Genomic DNA, 26017 nt, shown 5'->3' with positions numbered 1-26017 from the left:
GAAACATCGAAGGAAAGAAGTCTTCAAAGGCATTTGTATTCTATAGTTTTGTGCACAATCTTCTCCTCACACAGTATGATTTCCGGAGTAATGTGATGATGTTTCAGATAACTGTACCCTGGTCTTATATGTGGAGTCTGTCTGCTTTCGTTTCTAATAAACAAAAACCACAGGCTATTTGAATTATTAATATCAGAACCAAAGATGTAATGTGGTTAACAATTTCAGCTGAATAAGAATGGCAGTGTAATAAAGCATTTTCTTCAGTTCTGTGTCGTGCAGTGGTGTAATTTCAACAGAACTAGTTGGTTTATATTTTGTTGCCTCTTTATCCTCTTTACAAAAATATGTTTTGTGTTTATTTCAAAATGATGTTTGTGCTTAATACATTTTTATCTGCACATACTCAGCCATGCTATCAGCGTTGTGAAGCTGTTGTTGTGCTGATGTTAGAATGCCATCATGCTCACAGTGACAATACTAACATGCTGATGTAAGTCAGATATAATGTTTACCATGTTTACATGGAGTTGAACTCAAACTACAATGTTTCCCTAAACCTAACCAAACTGCGACCACATGACTAAGATCATGCACACAGACACTGGTGTGCTGCAACAGTCATGTTGAACATATATAGATATATATCTTGAGATTACCAAAGTTAGTAGAATTCATCCTCTGGGGAACATCAATATTTAAGACAATTTCAGTGCAATCCATCCAATAGTTGTTAAGATATTTCAGTTTGAATCACTACAGTGGACTGGCTGGTCGACTGCTATCGTGGCTAAAAGCTAAGCAAATCAAAAAAAGGCAACAACCAAGTAAGTTAGAAATAAGTCACTATCACAAGTAAATAATACAATTTAATACAGCAGCAACATGGCGTCCTGCAAGACAACAGAAAGGATTTGGCCTGGGAATTTCTCGATATCGAGTGGCTGCACTGTTCACTAGTGTGTGATCAGACCTGCAGGTAGAGGCTGTACTAGACAGGACAGTGTATGACATTACACACCTCCCAAATCAAAATCAGAGCTATTGTGCGTCACCCAATGGAGGTTTAAATCTCCTGCCTCCTGTTAACTGCTATATTCACTGCTGGGCTTGTTCCCCAACACAGTATTTAACCTGCAGCCCTGACTTCAGCAGCAGAGATAAAACTCAAGAGTCTCCACTTTCCCTTCAGTCTCAGTGCTGTTTGCCGTTAAAGCTGCTCTGCCTCCTCCTCCTAACTGATAAAGCTGCTGCAGCAGCTGTAATAACTTCATTGCTGTTTTTTCCTCTCTTTCCAAACTTCTAATCTCCCTCATGGACATTCACTAATCTCTCATTTATATTTAAATCACAACTTTATGCAGAATGTCTGGCTCATGAGGCAAATGAGGCTTGTTACTGTTTCAAGCTCAATTTAAGTGAGTGATAGCATGATGAAGTGCAGGGAAAGCCAGAACTTTTGCCCCCTGATGGTTCTGTTGGAACACAGTCGTAATGAAAAATGAGAAATAAGCCACTGTATATGTTTATTTCCTGAAATTAAATCGACCTGTCTAATATGTAATTGATTGTTTATTACCTTAACCTAAGCTAACCTAGCGTGGAATCGTTACGGACCTGTGTCTGCTCCCTAGAGTACATCTGGCCATATAAAATGGCCTCATATTTCCTGGTTGCTCCAGTGCAGAATAAACATTGGAGCAGTGACTGCCACCAGATGGGTGCCAAAACCATTACAGAATGACCATCACGTTTAATGGTGGGCAGCAGACATTGTAGGTTAAACGCATCCTTTGGCTTTCTTCAAATTCAAACCGTTGCGGATGAAAAGAGGCTGAAAGATGACTCATTTGTTCTTCATCAGCCCCTCAGCGCCTCCGCTCCTTAGACCACATTATGCACCGCTGTGTGTTGACCTTGTATACAAGCGGTGCACCAACTTTCTGTTACAGGCTGTAACTGTGGGTTGCTTATGATGTGCAGTTTTATTGACACTGGGATGGAAATTCAATTCTACACGGAGTGAGCAGACAGTTTGCCCATGCTAGAGTGTTCCCTCTGCAGCATTCAATAGTTCTCAAGCTGTCTGACAGATGCACCTGCAATTTGAGGTGCATCTATTGTTCCACTTTGTAACTCTGCTGTCTTTTGTTTTTAACACTCTGTGCTACTAGTTATACCACTAATTAGCATGCAAATGAATATGGCTTCTCTGTGTGGCTGCTTTTCATTTTGCTTTTGGCTCATTTGAATACAAAGTCACGGCATTTCAGCATTTTGTCCGCTCGTATTGAAATAAAATCTGATTATCAATTAAGCTTCTGTGTCTATTGCTGTCTTTTCGTTGCACACACATCTGTTCCCGACCTTTCTGCAGGGTCTAGTAACTACTAACACAATTCAATAGATGCATACAAAGCATTCAAAAGAAAAAAAAAATCAATGTTGGTTATAGTCTGAGAATCACTGAAACCTCTTTGTGTAGGTCAATCAATTAAATGTATTACACTTTATTTGTTATTTACTCGCTATAGTTCCATGACAAGATGTCTAAAAGGGTAAAAGGATGAAGTAGTGATATTTTGTATCGAAACTTCATAATGACATGATAATAATCTACAAAAAGTGTTCTGGCCATTATTAAACTCGATAGCTCAGGAACAGCAACCATTAGTTTTAAAAGTTGGCTCGCTTGTTGCTTTTATTTAATTGACTTTTTAGCTTCATGTTATTTGGCATGACTTTTTTTTTTTTTTTAAATGAATTATAATGAGTCATTAAATGGTTCTTACCCAGTCTAGCTCTAGGGATGGCAACAAACAGTCTTTCGCTCAGTTTGTCCACCGATTTGGTCCAGACTGAAATATGTCAACAAACACTGAATGGATTTCCATGAAATTTTGTACAGACATGTTTCCGAGAGGATGACTCATACTGGCTTTGGGAATCCTCTGACTTTTCCTCTTGCACCAAACAGCAGGTTGAGATGTGTGTTTTATACAGAAACAATCGCAAAAATCAGTAGATGGATGCTAACATGCCATCATTATATCTGCTTCGCACGCATTGTTGTTGATGATGCATGAGTGCGTGCTGACATTAGCATTAAGGTCGAACTATCGCTGTGCCTGAGAACAGCCTCCGAGCTGCTTGCATGGCCGTAGAGATAAGTCATGTTAAGCAAGGTGGGATAGGATCACATGAACACCAGTGTGTAAGGTACAGTAGCAAGAGTTAGATAAAATAAAAAAGTCTAATTTGTATTGTGATGTTGTGCTATTCATCATAATTCAGTACAGTTTCTCTACACTCACACTGTAGGATTTACCCGAGGAAAAAAAACAGCCATGCAAATAAGCCGAGCTGAAATTGCTCTCATGCTGTAGGTTATGGTGTGTCAGAGTAATAATCCTGTTAGATATGTTAGCCAAGAATCCATGAATACAAAAAAGGTACTTGCTTTGATTTCATGTGTGGTAGAAGTACAGAGTTATCCACTGTTTGAAATTTCAATATCTTAGACCTTGTCATTTTGGTCTAATTTGTCTCATTTAGTACAGTCACAGACCTTTTATTCTCGCCAAGGGGTGCACTCCACACTTAGAATATCGAGCGTCTTATTACAAGAATTTCCATTACTTGTCTTGTTATTGAAGTGGAAGGGAAGTGACTGAGAAATGCCCTGAAATATACAGTATACAGCTTTACGAAGTTTTGTGTTGAGCTAACCGGTGTTTCATTTTTCATTTCAATTTATTTCTCCCTTCAGTGTCAACTGCATCCTTTCAGAACAGTGTTCCTTAAATCATCTGCTAGCAAGAGAGGCAATTTCTATTTTATGAAATGAAGAGAGCAACAAAGACTCTTTGTAATGTACAGTAGACTGTTTGGGATGTACTTCGCTCAATTTAATGTAATCTTTAAGATACAGTTATAAAACTATATAAAGAATATATATGTAGAGAATGATTCAAGAGGAAGTGCACGATTCAACGAAATTTGATAAAAGCAGGGAGCACTTCCAGTGTATTAGTCTGAATCTCTTTTGTGTGCTTGTACTTTTTCTCTTTTAAGACAGAGAGTAAGAAAGAAAAGTTATTGTGAGGTCTCTGAATGCCCTCCAGTGACCTCATTCAATCTCATTTCCAAAGCTCAACAGAAACGCGCCAAGTAAAGAATTGATGTATAATTAGGTGCAGCAGTGTCCTCTTAAAAAAGAGGAATTAGTTGTTTTTTTTCTCCTCTATTTTGCTTTGCTTGCAAGTCTTTAATAGAAAAAAATGTAGATTCGGTCATTCTGTGTAGGTGGGTGTGTCTCGGCTATGTGTGTTCATTTTGTATGACTAGAAATCACCTTTCTCCGGTTTGTACAATTCTTAGATTAATCAATCTACCCTGATAGTTATGTTGCTTGTTGTAAAATGTGCTTTCTTGCAGAGATTGAGATGAGAAGATAGATACCACCTTCGCATGTGTCTGCTACAGTCAGGACGTGGTTAGCTTAGCTTACCATTAAACACCAAAAGCTGACTGACTGAACGTTGACCTGACGCTGTCCATAGATGAAAAAAATCCACCTACCAGCAAATTTAAAGCCTCTAACTCACACATTATATCTTGTTCTCTACCATTACATCTTAAAAACAACAGTTACATTGAATTAAATTGTCTTATTTACTTGCGATAGTGACATATTAAACAAGCTACTGTATGATTTTACCAGGGTTTTTTTGTGCTTCAGCCTTCAAGCTAAACTAACTGTTTCCTGGTTATATTTAACAGACAAATATGATAAATAGGCCTCAATTTTCTCATCCAGTGCTCACTAAGGGGGTGTTGATCAAATCTAATGCTCAACACTAAAATTACAGTGTAGCTGTTGAAAGTACTGAAGCATGCAGTTTCTGTATGAATTAACAAATGGGTCAACTGTCAGAAAATGAGTGAAAGAAAAAATGTCGATACATAACACAAAACGTAGCGCCTGTTGTGCAAGAGCTTGTCGACACTGAGGAGGATAACAATGTTAGCGATTATGAGCAGCCTATACTGTAACAATATGCCAATGAAAATAAGCTTTAGAAAACCAGCTGCTATGTAGCTCATTTGTGCTGAATTATTTCAGTTCACTCATCCATCAGTCCACAGTTGCTAGCATCTAGCTAGGACTGCCTTTTCAACTGTGCATGAAACACTGACTGATCTTGGCGAGTGTGATGCTCTGAGCAACGGTAAGCCTATTCCCACAGTGCTCAAAATTAACGGTTCACTTTGTTACAATTTACAAACGCACCATAAGAAAGCAAATTAGTTTAGTTCCCAAAACTAGTTCCTTATGGCCTGTGTTACTTTTTAGCCATGCTAGCAACATCTAAGTTAACTTTTTTTGGCATTGTTACCTCCGTCAAGGTGGTTATGTTTTCTCCTGTGTCTGTTTGTTTATTGGCTGGTTTGTCAGCAGGATTACACAAAAACTACAGAATGGATTTCCCCAAAATTTGAATGGAGGATGGATCTCAGCCTGAAATAGACCCCATTAACTTTTGGTGCAGATTCAGGAAAAGGGACGGATCTAGGATTTTTTTTTCTCACTTTCTTTAACAGTACGAGATGCGTTTTTTTGACATTTTTCCTAGTTTCTCTGGGAATAAAACACGGATCTTGATGAAAAAAATCAGGCGTATTTAGGTGGCTGGTATCTATGAAATACAAAAGGGGACTTCTGGGACATGGCGGAGGTATACACTCTACTGAGTCCCATTCTAGTTTTTAAATGTAATAACCAACATGTTACCATCATACTGACTCATGCTTTTCCTGGATCATCACCACGTGTAGACAAAATGTTATTTTACCAACTACTCCAAGACCAAACACCTGCAAACCTAATGACAACCCCATAAACCTCAACTGTACTTTCCTTTTAGTACTAATTATCAAATGTTAGCATGCCAACAGGTTAAACTAAGATGGTAAACATGGCAAAAAATTACAACTCCTAAACATCATCATCATCATCAATGTCAGCATGTTGATTTAAGCATTAAGCTCAAGAACAGCCTCGCAGGGCTGCTCGCATGGCTGGAGACTCTTAATCCTGTTTATTAGTTAAATATGAGCTATTGTGCCGTATGCACACTTGCAAAATAAATATTAATTCTTTCATCTTTTGGCCTCAAATGATTTGATAAGACTGGGTGTGCTTACAGCACAGGGTGATAAATACTAACGAGTCGCTGATGGATCATTTCTGATAAGGCATAAAGCAGGGAGTCATAAAACTCCCTCTTTCCTTGTATAAGAGAGAGGCTGCATATCGACAGTGTGCTCTGAAGCTGCCTTCATACAGCTGCTCTGTAGGAGAATTATTCATCTCTTGCTCTATTCCTGGGAGGATGCTGTTGACAGCGTCTCATCTCACTGTCTGAGTACCACCAGCTTCCATTAGGGCAGGAATTGCAATGTGATGTCTTTGTGGGATGTTCACCAGTTGCGCTAAATTTAAAAGCTCGGAAAGCACACGTAATTCTGAGGCAAAGAAAGAAAACATTTATTGTTTATGAATGTGGTGTCACACAGGTCCTGTCAGAAAAAGAACAGGGAGGTGAGGTCTTGGTTTGAGGTCTCTGAAATAATCCTGCCTCCCCTCTTCTCTTTCAACAGGCAGCTGGACTTTGGAGTTGTTCCCATCGAGAACAATCAGCACATTCGTGTAAAAGCGATACATTGCAATTGCAAAAGACAGTCTAACATTCCACATGACAACTAGGTTTTACATTTGTGATGCCCACTGTAGTTTATATCATTATAAAAATTTACAGAATAACATTTTTGTGTCTCAGTGCAAAAGATATATTCCAAAAGAATTTCAGAAAAGCCGTGCCCTTGATAAATGTCCTCCCACGTCTCCCCCTGATCTGTGCCCCGACAGTAAAATAATTGGCCTGTTTACAGGACCACCAATAAATAACCAACAGAAGCAGTTTTACAGTCACCGTCAGATAGCAGCAGTGTTTCAGCTTTGACTTTAAATACATATTCACAAACAACTGTGTGTCACTGTACACCCACAATTCATCAGAACAACTTTAACTATAGATAATAATAATTACAGTTGTATTGATAGTAATTACCATGACAATAACAACCAAAAAAGAAATCCAGAGCGTCACATCTGCATTAAAGTATTTACATTGCTTGTTCAAGTTCTGTGGCTTAATTTCCCGTGTGTGAATTTCCCAAGTAAAAGAAGGCAATGAAGTGTCTCTAAGGTAAAAGGTTGGGGGTGTGGTGGTTTATCAGCTAGTACAGATGCTGTTAATGGAGATGATGGCCGGGTCCACCAGACCCAGCTCCTCGTGCTCGTTAACGCACAGTTGATAGCCGCAGCCCCGCCTACGCTTCAGCGGGGTCACCTTGGAGTCGGGCTTGGCGCGGGGCGGCAGGAGGAAGCCCACGCTCCCTGCGATCAGCATGTGCCAGATGCTGTGGATGTAGAAGTAGTTCTCTTCTGTCTCCACGAAGGCGTAGAGGGCCACGGCAGACGTGGCGATCATGGTGCCCGGGAAGAGGAAAAACACCCAGCGCTTCCAGGTGGGCGGGTAGCAGCGCCGCCGTCGGATGGTGCGCACCGTCTGACAGGTAACAGACACATAAAACAATATTCTCAACTTTACCATTACGACCTTTTTATAATGCAAACTGTGAACTGTTGATGAATGGTCCCTGGGTTTTTTCTTTAAATGGAGTGGATATTCAACTATTGTTTCTTGGAGGTATCTTGCCCAAAAGCCCAATAAGACATTTTCAGACTAGTTCCTGTTGAGCAACAGTTCCTCTGCGCTCATCTCCGCAAAAGCATAATTCCATTTTTAAACGCTGTCTTGGCTATGCCAATTGAGAATAAAATGTGCCAATGCATGCTTCTGCAATTAGTCTCAAATTAAACAGTCCTTTAGAAAAAAAAAAAAAAAAACTAATCAAGAAATAACAGTTAGATATCAATTTTTTTCTAGAAAATTGTTAGCGAACCAAGGGACCCATAAAATACACCATTTCACAGTTTATTTCTTTTGCACTTGATCTAAAAGGCCCCATGCTTAATGTTCTGATATCCTTAATTTAATGAAGACATGTCATGTAGAAACAGGATATTGAAGAGGGAGATCACACAGGGAGCAGTCATTCAAACATGCAGACCAATTGGATTTCAGAGCGGGAGCAGCAGGCAGTTTACTTTGATTTGGAGGAACAGAGGGATGGGGTTCCTCATAAATCTCCATCGGGTTTATTGTCCGAATTTGTATTCACGCCTACTACTGCAGCATAAAGTCCATCATGACGATCATAATCAGCTGATAAATGTTTCAAATTGGTCATCAGTGATTGGCTAGTCACCGCTTTGGCTATTTTTGTTATTGATGCTAATGTATCTTTTGACAGTAACTGGATATAATGTCTCTATTAGAGAATGTGCTCGTTCTGTAAGTGGCCCACAATTTCTGAAAGTGTGGCGCACTGAGACTTGGACATTTCATTTCATTTCTGTCTAAACACCATTTAGAGAGTGCTTCATTATTGTATTCAGACTCTGTTTTCATCGCTTCATAAACACTGATTGCTTGTATTATATTTTTCCCCCAAAACATTACCATAAAGAATCTCCGCGTTGTCAGGGGAAATGTAAGCTGTTCATGAATGACAAAAATAATTACATGTATTCTTGCAGGAGAATGGCTGTGATTAGGTTATTACACTGTGTATATTTTAGGTTAAGGGCTAATAATCGATGTGAAACCAAGTGAAGACAAACATGAATGTGTTTTTACTCGTCCAGTCCCTTTGGACTTGCACATTTTTCTGGTTAAGACAAACAATTTCAGACCAGGGTGGTCTTTCTATGCGTTAGTCAGGGGCCTCATTTAGTGTGGAGACTCTGGGATATTTGGCATTGATAGATTTGAACTTGTCCCCTCCTTCTTACTGCTCATGACACCCCTGCAAAGCAGCAGGCGCTCTGTGCCCTCCGCTTGACTGATCTAATTCGGTAGTGTCTGGGAACATTCAGAATGCCAGGATTTGCAGAAACATGACAAGTTGAAATGAAAAGGGCTCTTGTAGAAAATGTGCTGTGCTCAAACTCAGAGGTGCGGCACTGAGGAGAGAATGCTGAAATGTAGACATACGCTATTGAGCAGGTGATAAATTATGGAGTGTCAAGTAATCAAATCAAGTGCCCCAGGTTTATGCTAAAAAACTGCGACACTGACATAAGATCCAAGTGATTTTACGTGGAAAAGTTGCTCTGCTGAGTTTACTGTTGTGTCTGGTTAGCATGTGGAGCATCGCCATTGGAAGATCAGAGATTATATCTCTGTGTATCTGTCATTTTGACACTGCACAAAATCTGTGTTCACTTCCCTTCTGAAACCCTGTAAAAATACACGGAGAGTGTACACGCACATCCAAACCAAAAAATGGCAGCTGCTTAATGAGAAAAACACGTAACAAAAAAACATCTCACACACTGTAGGGCTCCAATATCCACCTTTATTCCATTGTATGCACCAAAGTAGTGACGTTTCAAGCGTCACTTAAATTAAATGAGTGGATATTGGAGACCTGCGATGTCCATGTTTTGTTTCATGCTTCCCTTCTGTAGTCACATGATGATACATATGTTAATGAGCTAACTATAATTGACTGACGGATGTCCCAATGTCTAAGAAGAATCAGCCAAAGAGTGGAAGCCAATGGCTTAATGTAAATCTCGGATTACACTCACATTTAAATGATACAGCAGTGCTGTGCAAGGATTCTGACAGACTGCTATTAATCTCATCCGTGGTAACATATACTGTCTTTTACCCTTGGTGCTAAAACTTGAGGGTTTACATAGTGAAATTAGATAGAGCTTCATCTTCCACAGTTTTAGCAGGATCCTACAGCTCACAGAAAGATAACTCACAGCTACAACTCCCACACTTTATTCAAAGCAACGCTTTTTTCAAGGAAGCCACAAACCTTGTTTTCAAACTCTCATGTCAGAGGTTTGGTGTTAACGGCTTTTTTTCCAAGAACCTTGCCTGAAAGACTATTATTTTTTATCTTCTCAGTTCAGGGAGCACATTATGACTCGGAGAAGAGTCAGTGAAAGTACAAGCTGACTTATAATGGAACTACAAGCCATGACTAATACCCACAGGCTGCAAAACTTTTAAAGCTCCTTCCATGCTAATGTAAAATAGCTTCATTGGTCAGAAAACCCTCAGTTTTTAGCCATGCACATGTTTCAGCCCCATGTTCCAGCACTAAGCTTAAATGATGGATTAAGTCCTTTTACACTTAACGTGCATGAGGAACAATAGAGGGGCAGCGCTGACACATTTCATCTGCATGTTTGAACAAGCTTGTCTTGTTTAACACACATTATGTATTCAAATTAACGATGTTGTTTCCTGTGAAAAGAAGTCCCTTGACTAGTTGCTCACATATTGAGAAGTAACATCTCTTGAGTGGAAAAAACCTCTGAAATACCAGATTAAGAAACTTAAAATTGTTATCATTCATTTCCATAAACTGTGAAACTATGAATAGTAATTTCTGAATTCAGAGGCTACTGCTTTCAAATGTAAGCTCATGCGGAATAAACTGTTTTTCACTGTACTGTAAAGCGCTGGTCTACTGCAATAAATATAACAGTTGCCCTTACCCATGCCACGGCCATGATGCCCAGAGCAAACAGGCTGGGTCCCAGCAGGTTCCACAGACCGTGACGGTCTAGCTGCAGAGCCATGGACAGAGACATTGCCCCCAGCAGATACAGCACCTTTACAAAAAACACATGGATCAATAACAGCCCTCCATAAACACTGCTGATACTGTTACATCCACAGTAAATAAAAGAAGGTTTGTGTGGTCAAAAAACAGCACATCGCTGCTCGTGGAGAGAAAAAATACTGTCAGAATTGTAATTTTCTTCCCACAGGTGTTAAAAAAACGGTAACAAAAGCTTTGCAGTTGCACTACAAATCATTTAGAGATGATTGACGGTGACTCAAACACCTGGAGATGAGTTTTCGTGACTGTATGTGGAACTGTGTTTTAATTATTTCTGCAGCTGTGTCCTCTTATTGTGGATGTGAGAGTTCTACTTTTCCACACAGCACAGCTTGTGGATTCATGAGGGTCTAGTGGAAAAGCTGTGCTGCTGCAAAAAAAAAAGGTTTTTAAGTTACCACAAACAGGCAGGAAAAAGAAAGACAATGAAACTGAGTGTTGTGGGTGCAGGTCAGTTCAGTAAGGTTCGGCAAAATAGTGAGGGAGGATTGATTTTAATGTCACCATATCTGGAGTTACTTGGTGAGTCACTATGGTAATGCACCACTGAAAGAAATGATCTTTTGTTGGCTTCACCATGTCAAAAATCTAGCAAGTTTATTTGGAGAACCATTTATATATTAATGGTTACAACTGGAGCTTCTATATTTTTTGCCTTTGTCAAGCAATCCAATGAAAGCATGAACACCAACAGTGAATTGATCCTACTAAATTGCATTGTCTGTGCCGCCAAAGTCTGATTATACCTTAAAGCTTATTCCTTTGTGTCTCACTCTTAATAAAAACCCAGACTGTGGCACTGGGTGACATTTCCCTTCATTATCATAGGCATACACAGAAGTTCATTTTGACTTAATCCCACATACAGCACCCTGCTTCAGTAAATATGCACCAGAGCACCAAATGTTCTACACCTGTTTCCTTTTATTGTTTTAAAATCTTACTTACTGTTGTCCTTCGCTTTAACTTTATCTGCCATGTCTGGTTTTAATTTCTCTTTGTAAAGCACTTCGTAATGTTGTTCAGAAATAGAAAAAAACATTATTATTATTAATCTGTAGCTAAAAATAGTCCACGACAAATACACTTTTTACTATTTAAACTGCAGTGCTCAGCTGTTTAAGGAGATTAGCCTTCTTTAAAAATCGAACAATGTATACTTCCGATGCCAAAATCTTGTCCCTTGCCTACTGATTCTGCATTCATATGGATATATCTGTTTATAGAGATTAAAAGTGTTATTTTTTGCTCTTTTCAAGGGATTTGTTGACAATAAGAAAAATCTAAAACAATGTCAGACTTATCCTCTAACTGACAATTACTGAGTTCTGCTGAGGTCAAAATTAGTATTTCAAAGTGCTCGCAGAATAAAACACCAACTGAACGTCCTGTCGATGAGCAAAAGCCACAACATATCAATGAATACAAAACACTAACAATAGAGGCCCATGCTATAAATAATACCAGTTGAACTTTTTTTCTGTCAAGCTCACAATTTGACATAAAGCCACAGGATATAAAAGAGATAAAGTGAGAGGGGAAAAAATCAATACGCTGTGCTGCACATGCCTCGGGAGAACTTAAGCCTGTGCAGGATGCCTGAGGTCTGCACTCTACTGACTGGCAGGGAACGTGAGGAGAAATTGGGGATTTCGGAGCAGGGAAGGAATGACCCGTCTGCAGGAGAACAGGACTAATTGGCACAGAGAAAGGAGGAGAGGAGCAGCGTGGTGCAGCCCGAGGACTCTGTGCAGCAACAGTCATCAGTCATACCGCACCGCTGGATCATCCAGTAGCACCCAAACATACATGTATACATGTATTATATGCAGGCGTGAAAGAATTGATGCATGCATGGAGCCAGGGGTTTCTTTGTAATGAATCTTTATCTGTCACTGTGACGAATGAGCTTGTAGGAATCCTGGTAGGAAGTCTATTTTTATCTCCGTGCTAATCAATGTACAGTAATACGGATTTACACTGTATTTTTGCATGTGTAGATTATAACATGCCCAATGCCAGTGCCACAATAGGCTGTCCTACAGGAACATGTTTACAGACACAAAATACATTTCAAATCATTTGACCATGAACATTCTTTCGTGCCCCTTTGTGAACAGTAAGTGGTGGAGAGCAACTAAGCACACAAGTGCTTTCAAGAAATCTCACGGTCGCTCACTAAATGTAAGACCTTGGCGCTTCACCATACTGAAATTAATAATTTATTAATGTTGAAACATCGTGTTACTGTGTTATTACATGTGCTTTCACAACTCCCTGCTCTGGTTTTAAAGGTTTTACCAGTCTGCTGATCTACATCTATCATTCGTTTCCCTTACGGTTGCTCCACATAACATAAATGATGTTTCATGCAACATCAAGTTAGCTGCTCAGAGTTTCTACCTGCACTGTTGATTCCTTGTGCACCTGCTGATTTGTTGAACCCCTTGTCTAACTATTAGAACTAATTGCATGCACCTAATTTGCATGAACATTAGGTATAATTTGAATAACAATGCTCGAGGAGTCGAGCTCTCAGAATGATTGAATGGCTGAATTTTGAAAATGTTCATTAACGCTATAGCATAAAGAAAGATTCTGGCTTTTTCTTGCAACTTGCTGTGGCAGTCAGTCCCATCAGTAACTGTAATACTTTATACTCGCCAAGCTAATTGGTAAAATCTGGGAAAGAGGTCTAATGGGCCAAGAAACACAATCAGTCAGACAGTGTAGGTTTTAAATACTTATTTGAAAGAGAAAACTCAATTTTAAAATCAAACAAGACGTCTGTTTATACATTCATCACAGGATTACAGACCGACTTCCTGGTTCAACCAAACGTGCCCCTGTTTGGTTTTAGTAGTTAAGATCACCTGACTAAAATGATCTTTTAACACTCCTGTTTCATGTCGTGTTATACCCGGATCTCAGTGGTTACTTTGGTAAGAATAAGGTTACCATAACTGGTCAGTAAATGAGGGCCAAAACTTCAAACATGAGATCCAAGATGTAATCAAACGTAATTATCCTTTAGAACGATTCATGTGATTCTGATGCAATCACCTTCTGCGAGTAGAGATTCAAGGAGACCTGCTGTTTCTAGTGCACGTGCATGTATGAGCTCTTGAAAGTTAAAAAAGCCCAAAGTCCGTGCCAACGTGAGCTCCGATCTCCCACAGAAAACACTCCTGCTCCTGAAATGCATCAAATGTCACACTTTGCATAATGTATGTGTATGTTCATGGAAGAAGTGAAGCTAAATGGAAGCTGAAAAACAGTACAGAGCCAACCGGAGACTCAAGTGGCTTAGGCCTGTGTGAGCTAACCAATCAGAGCAGACAGGAGCTGAAACAGAGCATTTCTAGTAGTCACCCGAAAAAAAATTATGAACCTGAAAATGAGCATATTGTGTCTCCTTTAACAAATCTCGTGAAGCTCTTTCTTTAATGTGAACCTTTAAAAACGCGCTCGCATGTTACTCTGTCGACATATTAGTGAGGACTTTTTGACCTCTGAAGGTCCAAAAGTCATACACACACTATCAGGTGCTCCCGAGTCCTTCACCCTCTGCTGCTGCTGCTGTGGTCATGGACATAAACAAACAAACAAACACACACAAACAAACAAGCAAACACACACACACACACACACACGTACACTGTCTCACTCTTGTACACATACACACACAGCTCCACTTGCCAGTCCTGACATGTGCGATTTGATTAGTGACTGCGTACTGCAGCGCTCAGCAAAAATGAAAACTCTAGAGGACAGCAGATGTTCGTATACTCTCCCTCCCTCCCACTACTCCGCCCCCTCTCCCCCTCCCCCGTCTCTCTGTCTCATTTATCGACACGGACACACATACACACACACGCACACTTTCCTGGAGACTGCTCCATCTTGGTATGCAGCCAGGGAGTGACCCAGGGAGAAGGTGCACCTGTTAGTGTTTACTGTGATCCGCCGCAATATGTCAACAACCAGAGGATTTAGCGCTGCGCGTCAACGATTCTCACACATTGATCTTTTCATTTAGAACTAAAAATTGAGGCATATGCGGCACTCATTTATGGCTCTCCTTCACAGCTCTGCGGCTCTGCTCCTCAGTCCTCGAATCCCTCAGTGCTTCAGGGCTTATCTCAAGTTGCCCACCACTAACACGTGGCACTCAGCTTAGGTGCTTCCAGACTGCAACACATGGCAGCAGACATGCGTTATGGTCTGAGGATGTCTGGTTCCAGACGTCTGAATCGCTGCCCACGTCTAAGAGTTCGTCAAGCAAATCAAAGAGGTCTGGAGTTGCTCTTGCGAATGGCTGCTTCGTCGTTTAGAGACACAAACGAGCCAATCGGCAGGTGACATATTACAACACTGAATTCCTATCAGCTTATACTAAAAACACTTTCCCTTTTCCATGTAAAGTATGTGTTTATCAGTCTGTGCTGTTAATGTTTAACGTGTGTCCATATTTTCTTTATGTGTTGCAGATGCATTGATTCATGTCGGCCCGACTGGCATGTGCTGTTCCCTACAGAGAATTAATAGAGAGCACAAACCAGCATTGTCAGATTTTGAGTGCACTCATTATTAAGCTGTTTCAGATGGTGCATTTAAGTGGGGTCATGTATGGCAACCTACCAAAAAAAAGATCATTTTAACAACCTACTGACATGTTAACAACTTTTGCGAGTGGCTCACGGCTCCTACACTTTATCGTGACTTGATCCACCTGAATGCAGAGCGTATAATGTAGTGTCCTCGACTTCCCACATGGAAAACACAAGCTCACAGTTTTATTGAAGTGGAAACAAGATAGCAGTTTGAATATCAGGACAAACGGTGCCTACACTCTCTGCTCTCTGACAGTCCTTGACTCTCCTTTAAGGATAAATATAGGTAGAATTACAGGAGGCGCCTACCTGTTTGATGATAGACTTTAGTCGGGCCATAGCGATGACAGTGACCCACACTGACATGAGCGAACCGAGGAAGTCGCAGAACTGCAGGACGTCATACTCCATGATGCAAAAGACCACGATACCCGGCTGGTCACATGCATGGTAGAACTGTCAGAAGAGAGGGGAAAGGTAGTGGTTAGACCAACAAGCAGAAGAACATCCTGCAAAGCCGGCATTAAAGAAAAACAAAAGTCTTTTTCACAAAATGTACTCTGATAATAGATGGGTGCATCACTGTTTGATGAGCTGAACGTGGTCCGTCTGTATTTTCAGCGATAAGTCTTTCTGGTTTGGTGTGAATTTAGCCCAAAATTGGTCGTCTATTTTAGCCACCATTATTAAAGCTAATTACTTTCTGTACATCTGTTTTGTGCTTGTACGTGGTCCAACTTAAAAGGTGCAGTATGTAAGAAACGGCCACCTGTCGAATTCATACTCCAAACGTACAGGAAGCACCTCTTTGACATTACGTAAACACTGTTTCTTCACATTCTGTTGATAATTTGGTAAATTTTTGAATGTTGTAAATTAAATTATTATTAATTATTGCACATTTAATGTGTTTAAAGGCAGGATTTTAAAACTCAAAAAGGTTATCGTGTCAGCAACTATTCTATCATTAGAAGGGTATGAAAGAGTAGAATATTCTGTTCCCGGTTCAAAGCAACCCACCAGGAATGTGTGCTTGCATGTGTTTGATTGGCCAACACAGCGCCTTGCTGGTTGATGTTGTGTGGCCCCATGCCTGCATTGGCACCCCTGCTGTGCTGATGGACTGCCCACATTCAAATGAACGAGGAGGCTGCATTTTATCATGCAGGGCTCCAGTCAGTCTGAACGCAGCCTTACAAACACTCTGAGTTCGTATCCTTTCACATCAAACATTTGCAGAGACAATATTTTAAACATTTTAAATGTACAATGTTTCCCATAAGTATTATGATATATATTTAATAGAAGATATACAGTATATGTCCCATATATATATATGTATATGTGTATATATATATATATATATATATATATATATATATATATATATATAGGTATATAGGTTTAGACTGTAGGTGAACAATATATATGTAATTTATATAATATATAATTTTTATAATTTATAAAGAAGTAACATATATGAAATAACCATATTCAAATTTGTATACACATACATCAAAAGAATATGTTTTTTTAGATATATTTACATAATATTCTACCATGTATATAGACTGCATTACACATTTCTACAAATATGTTGTATGTAAAAATAATTATATATGTGACATTTATGCCATAATATGGAAGCCCTAAAGGGCCATGCATTCATACATTTTATTTCCTCCGTTTTCCCGTGATAACGAGTTTTTCATTTGTTTTCTCGAGATCTCGATTTATTATCTCGAAATAACAACTGCCGTTTTCCCGAGATAACGGGATAATTTTCTCGAGATCTCCAGATAACGAAACTTTGTTTTCCCCGAGATAACGATATAATTCATTCGAGATCTTGAGAAAACAAAACGATAGTGTAGTATATTAAATCATTACGGGAAGCATCATTCAGGAAACATCATTCAGTGTAGAGATGTAAAATTATCCCGTTATCTCGGGAAAACGGCAGTTGTTATTTCGAGATAATAACTCGAGATCTCGAGAAAACAAATGAAATTAACTCGTTATCACGGGAAAACGGAGGAAATAAAATGCATGAATGCATGGCCCTTTAGGGCTTCCGTACCATAATGTAAATTACATATATAAAAGTATATATTTGTATGGGTGTGGCATACATGTCAGTATATGAAATTGTAAATTGGAACAGGTTTCATATATGGTTTGTACATACATCTACATATGGGAATTCCTTATATTTACATATACTACATTTACATATGGGTTGCTAGCTTACAGTCTTCTCATCACCTTTGCTACACTTCATTCCATGTTACCCGACTGCTCTCTCACACTGATGTGCATCGACAATAAAAAAAGAAAAAAAATCATGCATTTGTATGCGTGATCAATAACACAACGATTGGTGAAAAATTCCATTCTCAACCTTCAAAGTTCAACCTGTGCTTATAATAATCTGTATGTTTATTTCTATCACAGTAAGTAATGCAGCTGTACAGTTGTTTGTGCTGGCACCAGACCCAAAAATACTTTTTAGGTCAACTCTTGTTCCAGAGGATAGAACATGCGCTGCTTTGTTTGTGTGGCAGTCACTCACAGTGGAGAAGAACATGGTGAAGATGTAGACCGAAGCCTCCAGCAGGTAGTGGCTTCGGATGGCGATGGCCACCGGAGGGACGAACATCAGGTTACTGAGACAGAGTAGCAGGGTGGAGAGCAGCTGGAAACTGTAGGAGTAGGCCTCCGAGTTGTCTGTGCATCCCCAGCCCTCCCAGCCTAACACAGACAAACACACAGTGTCAGTATTACTGTATGTTGATCTAACAAAGAAGAGATCTGAGAGATAAGAGAGCTTCTGTGTCTGAAGGCTTTACAGGTGAGAATAAACTGAAGTTAAAATGGTTACCATCTTCCTTAAACTTTAAACAACCTTTTGGAAAGTCTTCTTACACTTTGTGTCTGAATGGGTGAGAAGAAACTGTGGATGAATCAGTTTGTTTCAGAGGCACATCCCTTTAGAATTTACAGTATCTCTTAAAATGGATAAAATATTTATCTCTTGACAAGATGAAGGCCACATCATCCGTATCTTATAAACACTTTTCTCTGTGAAAAATAATCCAAAAGAGACACGTGAAGTTGTTTATCCTGCACAATAGAGCACCTTGGTGTGAACTCCGTCCTATGTTAAAAACAGCCCTGCTCTGCCACTTAAATTGGATCCTTATCTAGTGCTGGATTGGATAAGACAGTGTGAATTAAATATTCGCGAGCACTGTTGAACAGAGGGTTTGCAGCGTGAGACGGGCCAAGGGCAAGTGCTGAATGCAAAGCGCCTGCCAGGAAGCAGTCACACATATGAAGTATGACAATGAATTTAACTGAAGAGAAACCAGCTCTGATAAAAGAAGATCAAAGGCAGGATTTAAAAAAAGCCTCAGAGGACATGCTTTGTTTAGTTTCATAAGCTCATCTTTTATTGAAAAGCTGTTCGTAATTAGGAGCCTGTTTTATTGTCTTATCAACACGGCTTATATTAGAAGATTAATACCGGGCCGCTGTATGACTCATTGGACAGCGGTGCGTACAATTTAATCGCTGTATTGCCAGTTCAATTCTTGAGGACGACCTGTGCCATCTGACCTTGCTCTCTCTCATTTTCTTGTCACTCTGCATGATGTATTTTCAACAAATTAGAAATTCCTTGCAGCAGCGATGACCCAATTTCCTCTCAGAAAGTTTTATCTTATCTTGTAGGGATAAAAAAAAAAAAAGCTTTTGACTGCTGAAAATCACTTCCAATTATTAATTCATGGTCAAGCTTTTTTTTCTAATTAATAATAACTGATTAATAATTAAAGGCATTGTTGAGCGTAAAGCATATTTACACAATTATTTCTCCACTTCTATGAAACAACTTTGTTTTTTCAGTAAATGCCTGACTACCGTAAATTGATTTACTGAAGGTAAATGCAATTTGAAAATAAAGTGGAAATATAAATGGACAACCTAACGCAAATGTTTGCTCAAATCAACAAACAAAGAGGACGAAAAGTTCTCTTGTTACCTGCTTTGCATTCACATGCAGCATAAAGGTAGTTGTTGGTGCGGAGAAGCTTGCACTGTCCATACGTCCCACAGTCATTGATGCATGGAGTCAGATAGGAGCGCATGTACACCTCAGCCGTGATGTTGGTGCACGGCTCAAATCTGGAAAAGTCACAGAAGATTACACGGAGGTGAACATGAGGGACATCACTGCAGCACTACTGGTAGTGTGGAGGAAGAAAGATTGGATTTTAAATGTATTTTCAACTGACATTCTGCACTTAAAGGGTAAACCCACCTATTTTTAATATTAAAGTGTGTTTGCAGGTCTTGAGGAGTACCACTGCATTATGTGAATATAGTGGTATAAAGCCTTTGGTAGCTCCAGAGGAAGCTGCATGTAATCTGATAAATTGCCTCCAGTGATGTCACTCAGTGACTTAGTTGCATTGTGGGTAAAGTAGGCACCAGGTTTTGAAAAGTAATCCACTGGTCTATCGTTTCATCTAAACAACAGTTAACATAATGTAAATGTAAAAATAAATGATCAAAATAGATAGAGCAGAACCAGAGATATCGCCTTGATAGATATAACATTATTCTTTCTTTTTAAAAACCTGCCGCCTACATAACCCACAATGCACCTTGCCACTGAGTGATATCACTAGAGGTAATTTATCAGATTACTGCAGCTTCCTCTGGAGCTACAAAAGGCTTCATACTACTTTTTTCACATATGCTGTAGTACTCCCTAGGACCTGTAAACACACTTTAATCTGAAAATTGGTGGAGTTACCCTTTAAGGTATCTGTGTGTAGAGGCATGGATCTACAGATGGCAATGATGGTCAGTCGATCCACCACTTTGGTTCAGACTGAAAAGTCTCAACACCTTTGTGCAGACATTCATGTTCCCCAGATGATTGATCTTAATGCTCTTTCCTGACATTTCCTCTAGTGTCACAACACATGGTACATTTCTGGTCTTGTTTGAGATGTCTCTGCACCTATCGATATACTTAAGGGTGAATGATGTGCAAGAAAAAAATCTGATTGCGTCTTATATTGTGATTTCAATGAGTCACAGTTGAAGTGGAAATGGTAATGTTTGCATTTCATTTTCACTGAAATAACTATAAAAATAGTGATGACCAGACAAGCGTGTTGCCTTACATCTGGAGAATATGATTTGTAGGCCGGGGCATCTCTGTAGCAACACAGTGCTTCATTTATGATAGTTTGTTGTCATGGCTTATTGGACCCTTATCAAAAAATTGCAGCTCCTGTGACGTTGATATCGCCCTATATTTGCTTCACACATTCATCCCCCCCTCAGGAGGAACTGTAACAGCTCTCTGAACTGTGCACACCTTCGCCGTCTATCTACCAACATCATCACCAGCAGGTCAAATCTACAATTTTTCCAACACATGGTTTTCGGCCAGGTGGGGAAAAACCAATGACATGAACACCAGCATCAACTGTACCGTAACATTAATAAGCAAATGAATAATGAGAGAATAAACATTATAATCAAATCTTAATTATAGAGAAGCTAGTGTGACTGTAGACTGCCTATCATCAACACAGCACTCGAGATCAAAAGGTCAGTCAGGGTTGAGGGTTGTCAGACTGCTTTACTCTGTTGGACTTCTGCAATCTAACAAAGCAATTACAAAAGTAATTTTCCACAAATTATACAAGATTATACTTTAGTTTAACCGTCATTAGGTATCTCACTTGGGTTCCCCACCTGGAATTCCTCACAACACAATCCCTCACAGCAGACACTACAGTATGTTTATATAAGAACTCAATTTCTCACTTCTCATCCCTCAGCATCTCCTTTTGTTTTGTACTTCTAGAGAACCATTTCAACTAAAAGGTATTTTATTGTGTGGATTCCCACTGTGATATAGGTTTTTGTTATGCCTGATAACTGCACATGAACATATGTATGCATAACTTATCTCTCACACTACATGGGATAAGAAGCAAAAAAAGGCCTTGTTTAATTGCGCTTGCAGTATATCTTTTCTAATTGCTAGTTTATACATCCAGTCACAAAGAATGAATCTCCAGGAGGTAACAAATCTGTTTCTTTGTCTTCTCCCTGAACTCACTTTTTAATTGATACAGCTGCTCACTTCTTTATTTCAAAATTATATCAATCAACTTAACTGTTGCCTTAAAGCGCACCTATCCCTCACGTTACGTCTTTTCTTCTCCAACAAGACCTGATTGATTCTGCGAGTGTAAACGTTTAGAAATCTAAGACGTAGCTACTGTATGTGACTGTTTTCCACATTTTCATACCTCAGCAGTGCTCTCATGTGAGGATGAGACCATGTCCCACACCATCTGTTATTATTTGTTGTTCAAATTCAATTTGAACTCCCAAGTGGCCTGCAAAAAAATCTGCTTAATTTCATTCTGTTCACATTTTCGTGCCATTAAGGTTTCGGCAAAACAGCTCAATCTGCTGAATAGCTAATACTTAAGAACTCGGGAGAAACATTGTGTTTGACAACTTAATGGAGACATTTCCTCGCTTTCTCTTTCAGATATTTCTCACAAAGACTTAAAAGAACAAACAAACAAAAGTATAAAAACTCTGTATGTCTTGTAGGTGTGATGCATTATGTAGAAAAACTAGTCTCTGCCTCTTTTACAATATATTTCGACATGCATGAATAGCAAATGCCGATGAAAGACGAAAGAACACTAAAATCCATCTTTCACCTTTTAGAAAGATTCAAAAATGTTCTGCAGCCTGATTCATTGTAGCAAGTAATACAAAGTTGTTAAATCACGTTGAACCAGAAAAATAGCACCGAAAATAAAGAAAGAAAACACATGCAGTATTCAAAGGTACTCTGGCAAAAGAAAGGTGGATTTTCAATTCGCAGGTCTGTTTGAACAATCTTGTTCACATTTACTCATATGCCAATGTGTAAATATGAAGAATCTGCTTTCTAAACCTCAAAATCTAACCCTCTTCCATGTCATATGGTAGGTAAGCAGCAGAAGCACATTCATGAAGCCAATCCCAAATTAATCTGCTGGGTGACAGATGGGAGAGGACGTAGCTGAATGAGAAAGGCTGCAACAGTGAGCACGGTGTGTTCATTACGGCAATGAATTATTAATTTAGGTAAATAAACTGGTGATTGTTATACAAAGATGAGTTTTTAAGAAATACTGAATGTCCTATTTTGCAATTGTCTTCCTCTAATTGACAGCAAATATTGTATCGCAGAGTTTGCTTTGGGGCAGTGGGCCAAGAATTGATTACGAGACTGTAAAGCATTTATGAGCAACAATCATTCCACTGGTGTCAGTAATTTTACGCTTGTAAATAATGTTTTGGAGACTTCCTGAGTTGACTCCTCAAGAGCGCAAATTTTACTGTTGTTGCCATTTCGACTGATTACTTTGACAGCTCTCTTGTTTGTACGCTGAATATGAATGTACAGCGAGCAGCTGGCTAACCTAGCTTAGCATAAAGACTGAAAACAGAGCCACTCCAGCTGTCTCCAAAGGTAACAAAATCCAACAAACTGTCACGGTTTGTTGTTTTCCTGTTTTATTTGTTTTGTCACTTTCTACTTCCTGCTCACCTGTGTTCCCAGTGTTCTGTTTCCCTCCTGTGTTCCTGTGCTCCTCCCCTGTCTCACATCAGCCTCTTTAGCACTGCCCTGTTCCTGGTTAGTTTCCTTGGTTCAGTTTGTGTTTAAGGCTGTGCATGTCCCTCACATTGTTAGTTCGTCTGTTGACATCCTGTTATCGTCTTTGCGTCAGTCCTGTGTCTCATGTGCTCCTGTGCCTGTTCCCCAGTCCTCATGTTTTCTCTGTGTTCCTGATTTATTCCCCTATTGCTCTCTGGTTTGTCCTCAGTTTTTGTGTTACTTTTGTATTTTCCTTTGCTTGCCTTTTGTTGCCAGTTTTTGTCACCTGCCTTTTTTGTTGTTCGCACTTTTGGGTTGTGGATTTTGGGATATTTTAGAAAACCAGCTCATTAAGACTAGCTTTTTGTTATGCTACCTGCCTGCCTGTGTGTCTTGTGTTTGGGCCATTTCTGTGATACAAACAGGGTGTAACATGTTAATCAGGTGCTCATAAGTGAATTCTTAGCACCAGCACCTGCATTAAGCTGTTAGTATAGAGCCATAGTAGCGGTTTCGATCTTCTAAAGCAGGTCAAGAGAGCGAACAAGCACATTTCCCAAAGTGTCAATATATTTACTGTCTTCTTTTAAGTATGCCAACAGTTTTTCGTACGGTGAATAATAAATGTAGTTCAGTGAAGCAGAGTGTAAGCACGGGATAAAAGAAATACAGACGCAGAACTGCCTGTCTTACCCGTGTTCGGTAGCACATAGGGAGCGCAGACTGAGATACCAGGTGCCTGTTTGTGGGTAGGGAATCCTTAGTTTGGTGATATTCGCCGAGGTATTCACGGAAAGGAAAAACCCGGCCACCGATTCTGCAACAGAAGAAAACCGTGACAGAAGACTGAAATGGAGCGTTTAAAAGAGAAAAAGCCTCTCTCTTAATGAGAAAAATTCGACATTATCTTGATAATAAGTTTATTTACTTAAACAGCTGAGGTCGTAGTCGTGAAACAAATACTGAAAGATGCTGATGTCAGTTGAAATAAAAGAACAGAAAAGAGTTGAAAATTCAGTTGAATTCAAATGTTGAAAGGTCATCCGTGTGTAGGAGATAAAAGGAGCTGCAACTGTCAATGAAGTGGAAGTTCTCAAAGAAATTGGCTCCAACTCAAGTAATTAAAGAGAAGGATGCTGTCAGTCAGTGTTTAAGCAAAACAGATGCAGTAAACTGTGTATGAACAGTCAAGGTTTTGTGAATATGAAGAGCTGTATGAGTGTTATTGTTGTTTCTAATTCTAATATTCTGAAGGAACAATCAGCCGTTTTATTGAATGTGAATACATGTTTGGTGATTTCGTTAAAGTTAGATTTGACTTACCTGATTCACATTTCAGTGAGGAGTTTTCTCGTAAGAAAAGAGGCATCCCGTGGTTCAGGCAGCCAAACACTGTCACATTGGCTCCTTTCAGGGTAGACTGCAGGAGGAAACACAGGCACGTGTCGTTCATCCTTCTATCCAACCATCAACCATCTGCTGCCACGCTGGTGAGCTAACACTGTTCATGATTACCTCTGGTCTCATTCCCCCTCAGTTGTGAGATAGTAAACTTTAAAACTAACAAATCAAGTGAAACTGCTCTTGTGCCCGAGGCACCTAAATGAAGATGTTGGCAGTTTATCTCCTTAAAGCATCAATTATACATTAATGCACTCATGCAATAAAAAAAAAAAATCCCGGGGAAATTATTCAAGCGTCGGGAACTGCATATGCTTAAATAAATTGGCTCATTCTGCGGGGAGGTGAAAGAGACCACTACAGCCCAATTTGGTGTATCAGTGAAGGAACAACAGGGGGAACAAACAGAAAGAAAATGACTGCATGTAGCATCAGTGTGCAGTCAGGCATCAAATATGACAAAACATCCTTTAATTTATTCGCAGTGTCTCTGTGTTTGGGAATGAAGAGGAGCGTTGAAATGTTTTTACGATTATTGTGGAAAGTGTCCGACTAACTTACTAAACCTGCCAGTCAGAAACAGCAGGAGTCATTCTTTGCCAAACAAAAACTTTACACCACAAAGCAAAAGCACATTTCATGCTTTTGCTTTGTGTCCAGAGAGAACTGCGCTTGGTGGTAGGGATAATTTCGGGCAATTATTTCTTGAATAAATCAGATTCCTATCGCCCCCCGAGCGTTAAATGAGGATAATGTATATGCAGGGAGTTGGCAAAGTTGTTGATTAATGCAATGACTCAACAAACACCCTGCCAGGTGCTGAGATTTCAGGCTTCCTAAACTCACCATCTGGCCTGTACTCTCTTGGTACTAAGACTCAATCACACCTACTGGCACTTAAAGATAGTCTCCTTCCTCCTGCTCCCATCTTTCAGCCTTGCAGACCTGCAGTGTACGGTGTCTGGCATGTTTGTGAGTTCTGCCCCGCAGTTTGAAGATGAAGGATTGAGCGCCGAACGCTCCAGGATGGATTACCAGACAGGCTCATCCAGAAACAGACCCAGGGGCCTTAAAGGGGTAAGGAGCCCCCCACAGCTAGACTGACTGATATAAACATTTATAGGTAAGTAAAAGTAGATATGCTTTAAGACAGGCTAGCCACATGGCGATATCTGTCTGTCGGCCCATTACTTTGGCCCAGACTGAAATATCTTGACAAGTACGACTGATATTTACAACAGATATTCAAGGCCGACAGTACATTCTCCAGCTACAAAGCGCATACTTCGCACAGTAAGCTGTATTTCAGGTGCAATTTTCAACCGATTCAGTTTGTCACTCAAGAGAAACAAACTGCTGTTATGGATGAGGAGACACCTCGTACACATCTGGCCCACTGTCCCATCATCTGTCCATGTAAAGAATCAAGGCCAGAAAAGTCACAGCAACGGCTAAAATTGCCTTGTTAAGCCTG

At 39.7% G+C, this 26017-nt stretch overlaps 1 protein-coding gene across 1 annotated transcript in view; it reads right to left on the bottom strand.

The window, feature by feature from the left end:
* Positions 1–6533: 6533 nt before the first annotated feature.
* The window catches only part of tmem8b (transmembrane protein 8B), a 44443-nt gene continuing 24959 nt past the window's right edge, over positions 6534–26017 (bottom strand). Inside the window, exons 7-13 of the mRNA XM_084359234.1 lie at positions 24466–24562; positions 23836–23959; positions 19495–19637; positions 18025–18203; positions 15762–15908; positions 10712–10828; positions 6534–7634 (exon numbers count right to left, since the gene is read on the bottom strand). Of these exons, the coding sequence (XP_084215360.1) occupies positions 7299–7634; positions 10712–10828; positions 15762–15908; positions 18025–18203; positions 19495–19637; positions 23836–23959; positions 24466–24562 (1143 nt within the window). The 3' untranslated portion in view covers positions 6534–7298. The remainder of the gene's footprint in view (positions 7635–10711; positions 10829–15761; positions 15909–18024; positions 18204–19494; positions 19638–23835; positions 23960–24465; positions 24563–26017) is intronic.

This window comes from Pagrus pagrus (genome assembly GCF_965226575.1).
Source record: "Pagrus pagrus genome assembly, chromosome: 8".
Classification (NCBI taxonomy): Eukaryota; Metazoa; Chordata; class Actinopteri; order Spariformes; family Sparidae; genus Pagrus; species Pagrus pagrus.
This window is presented reverse-complemented; position numbering and strand designations above follow the sequence as displayed.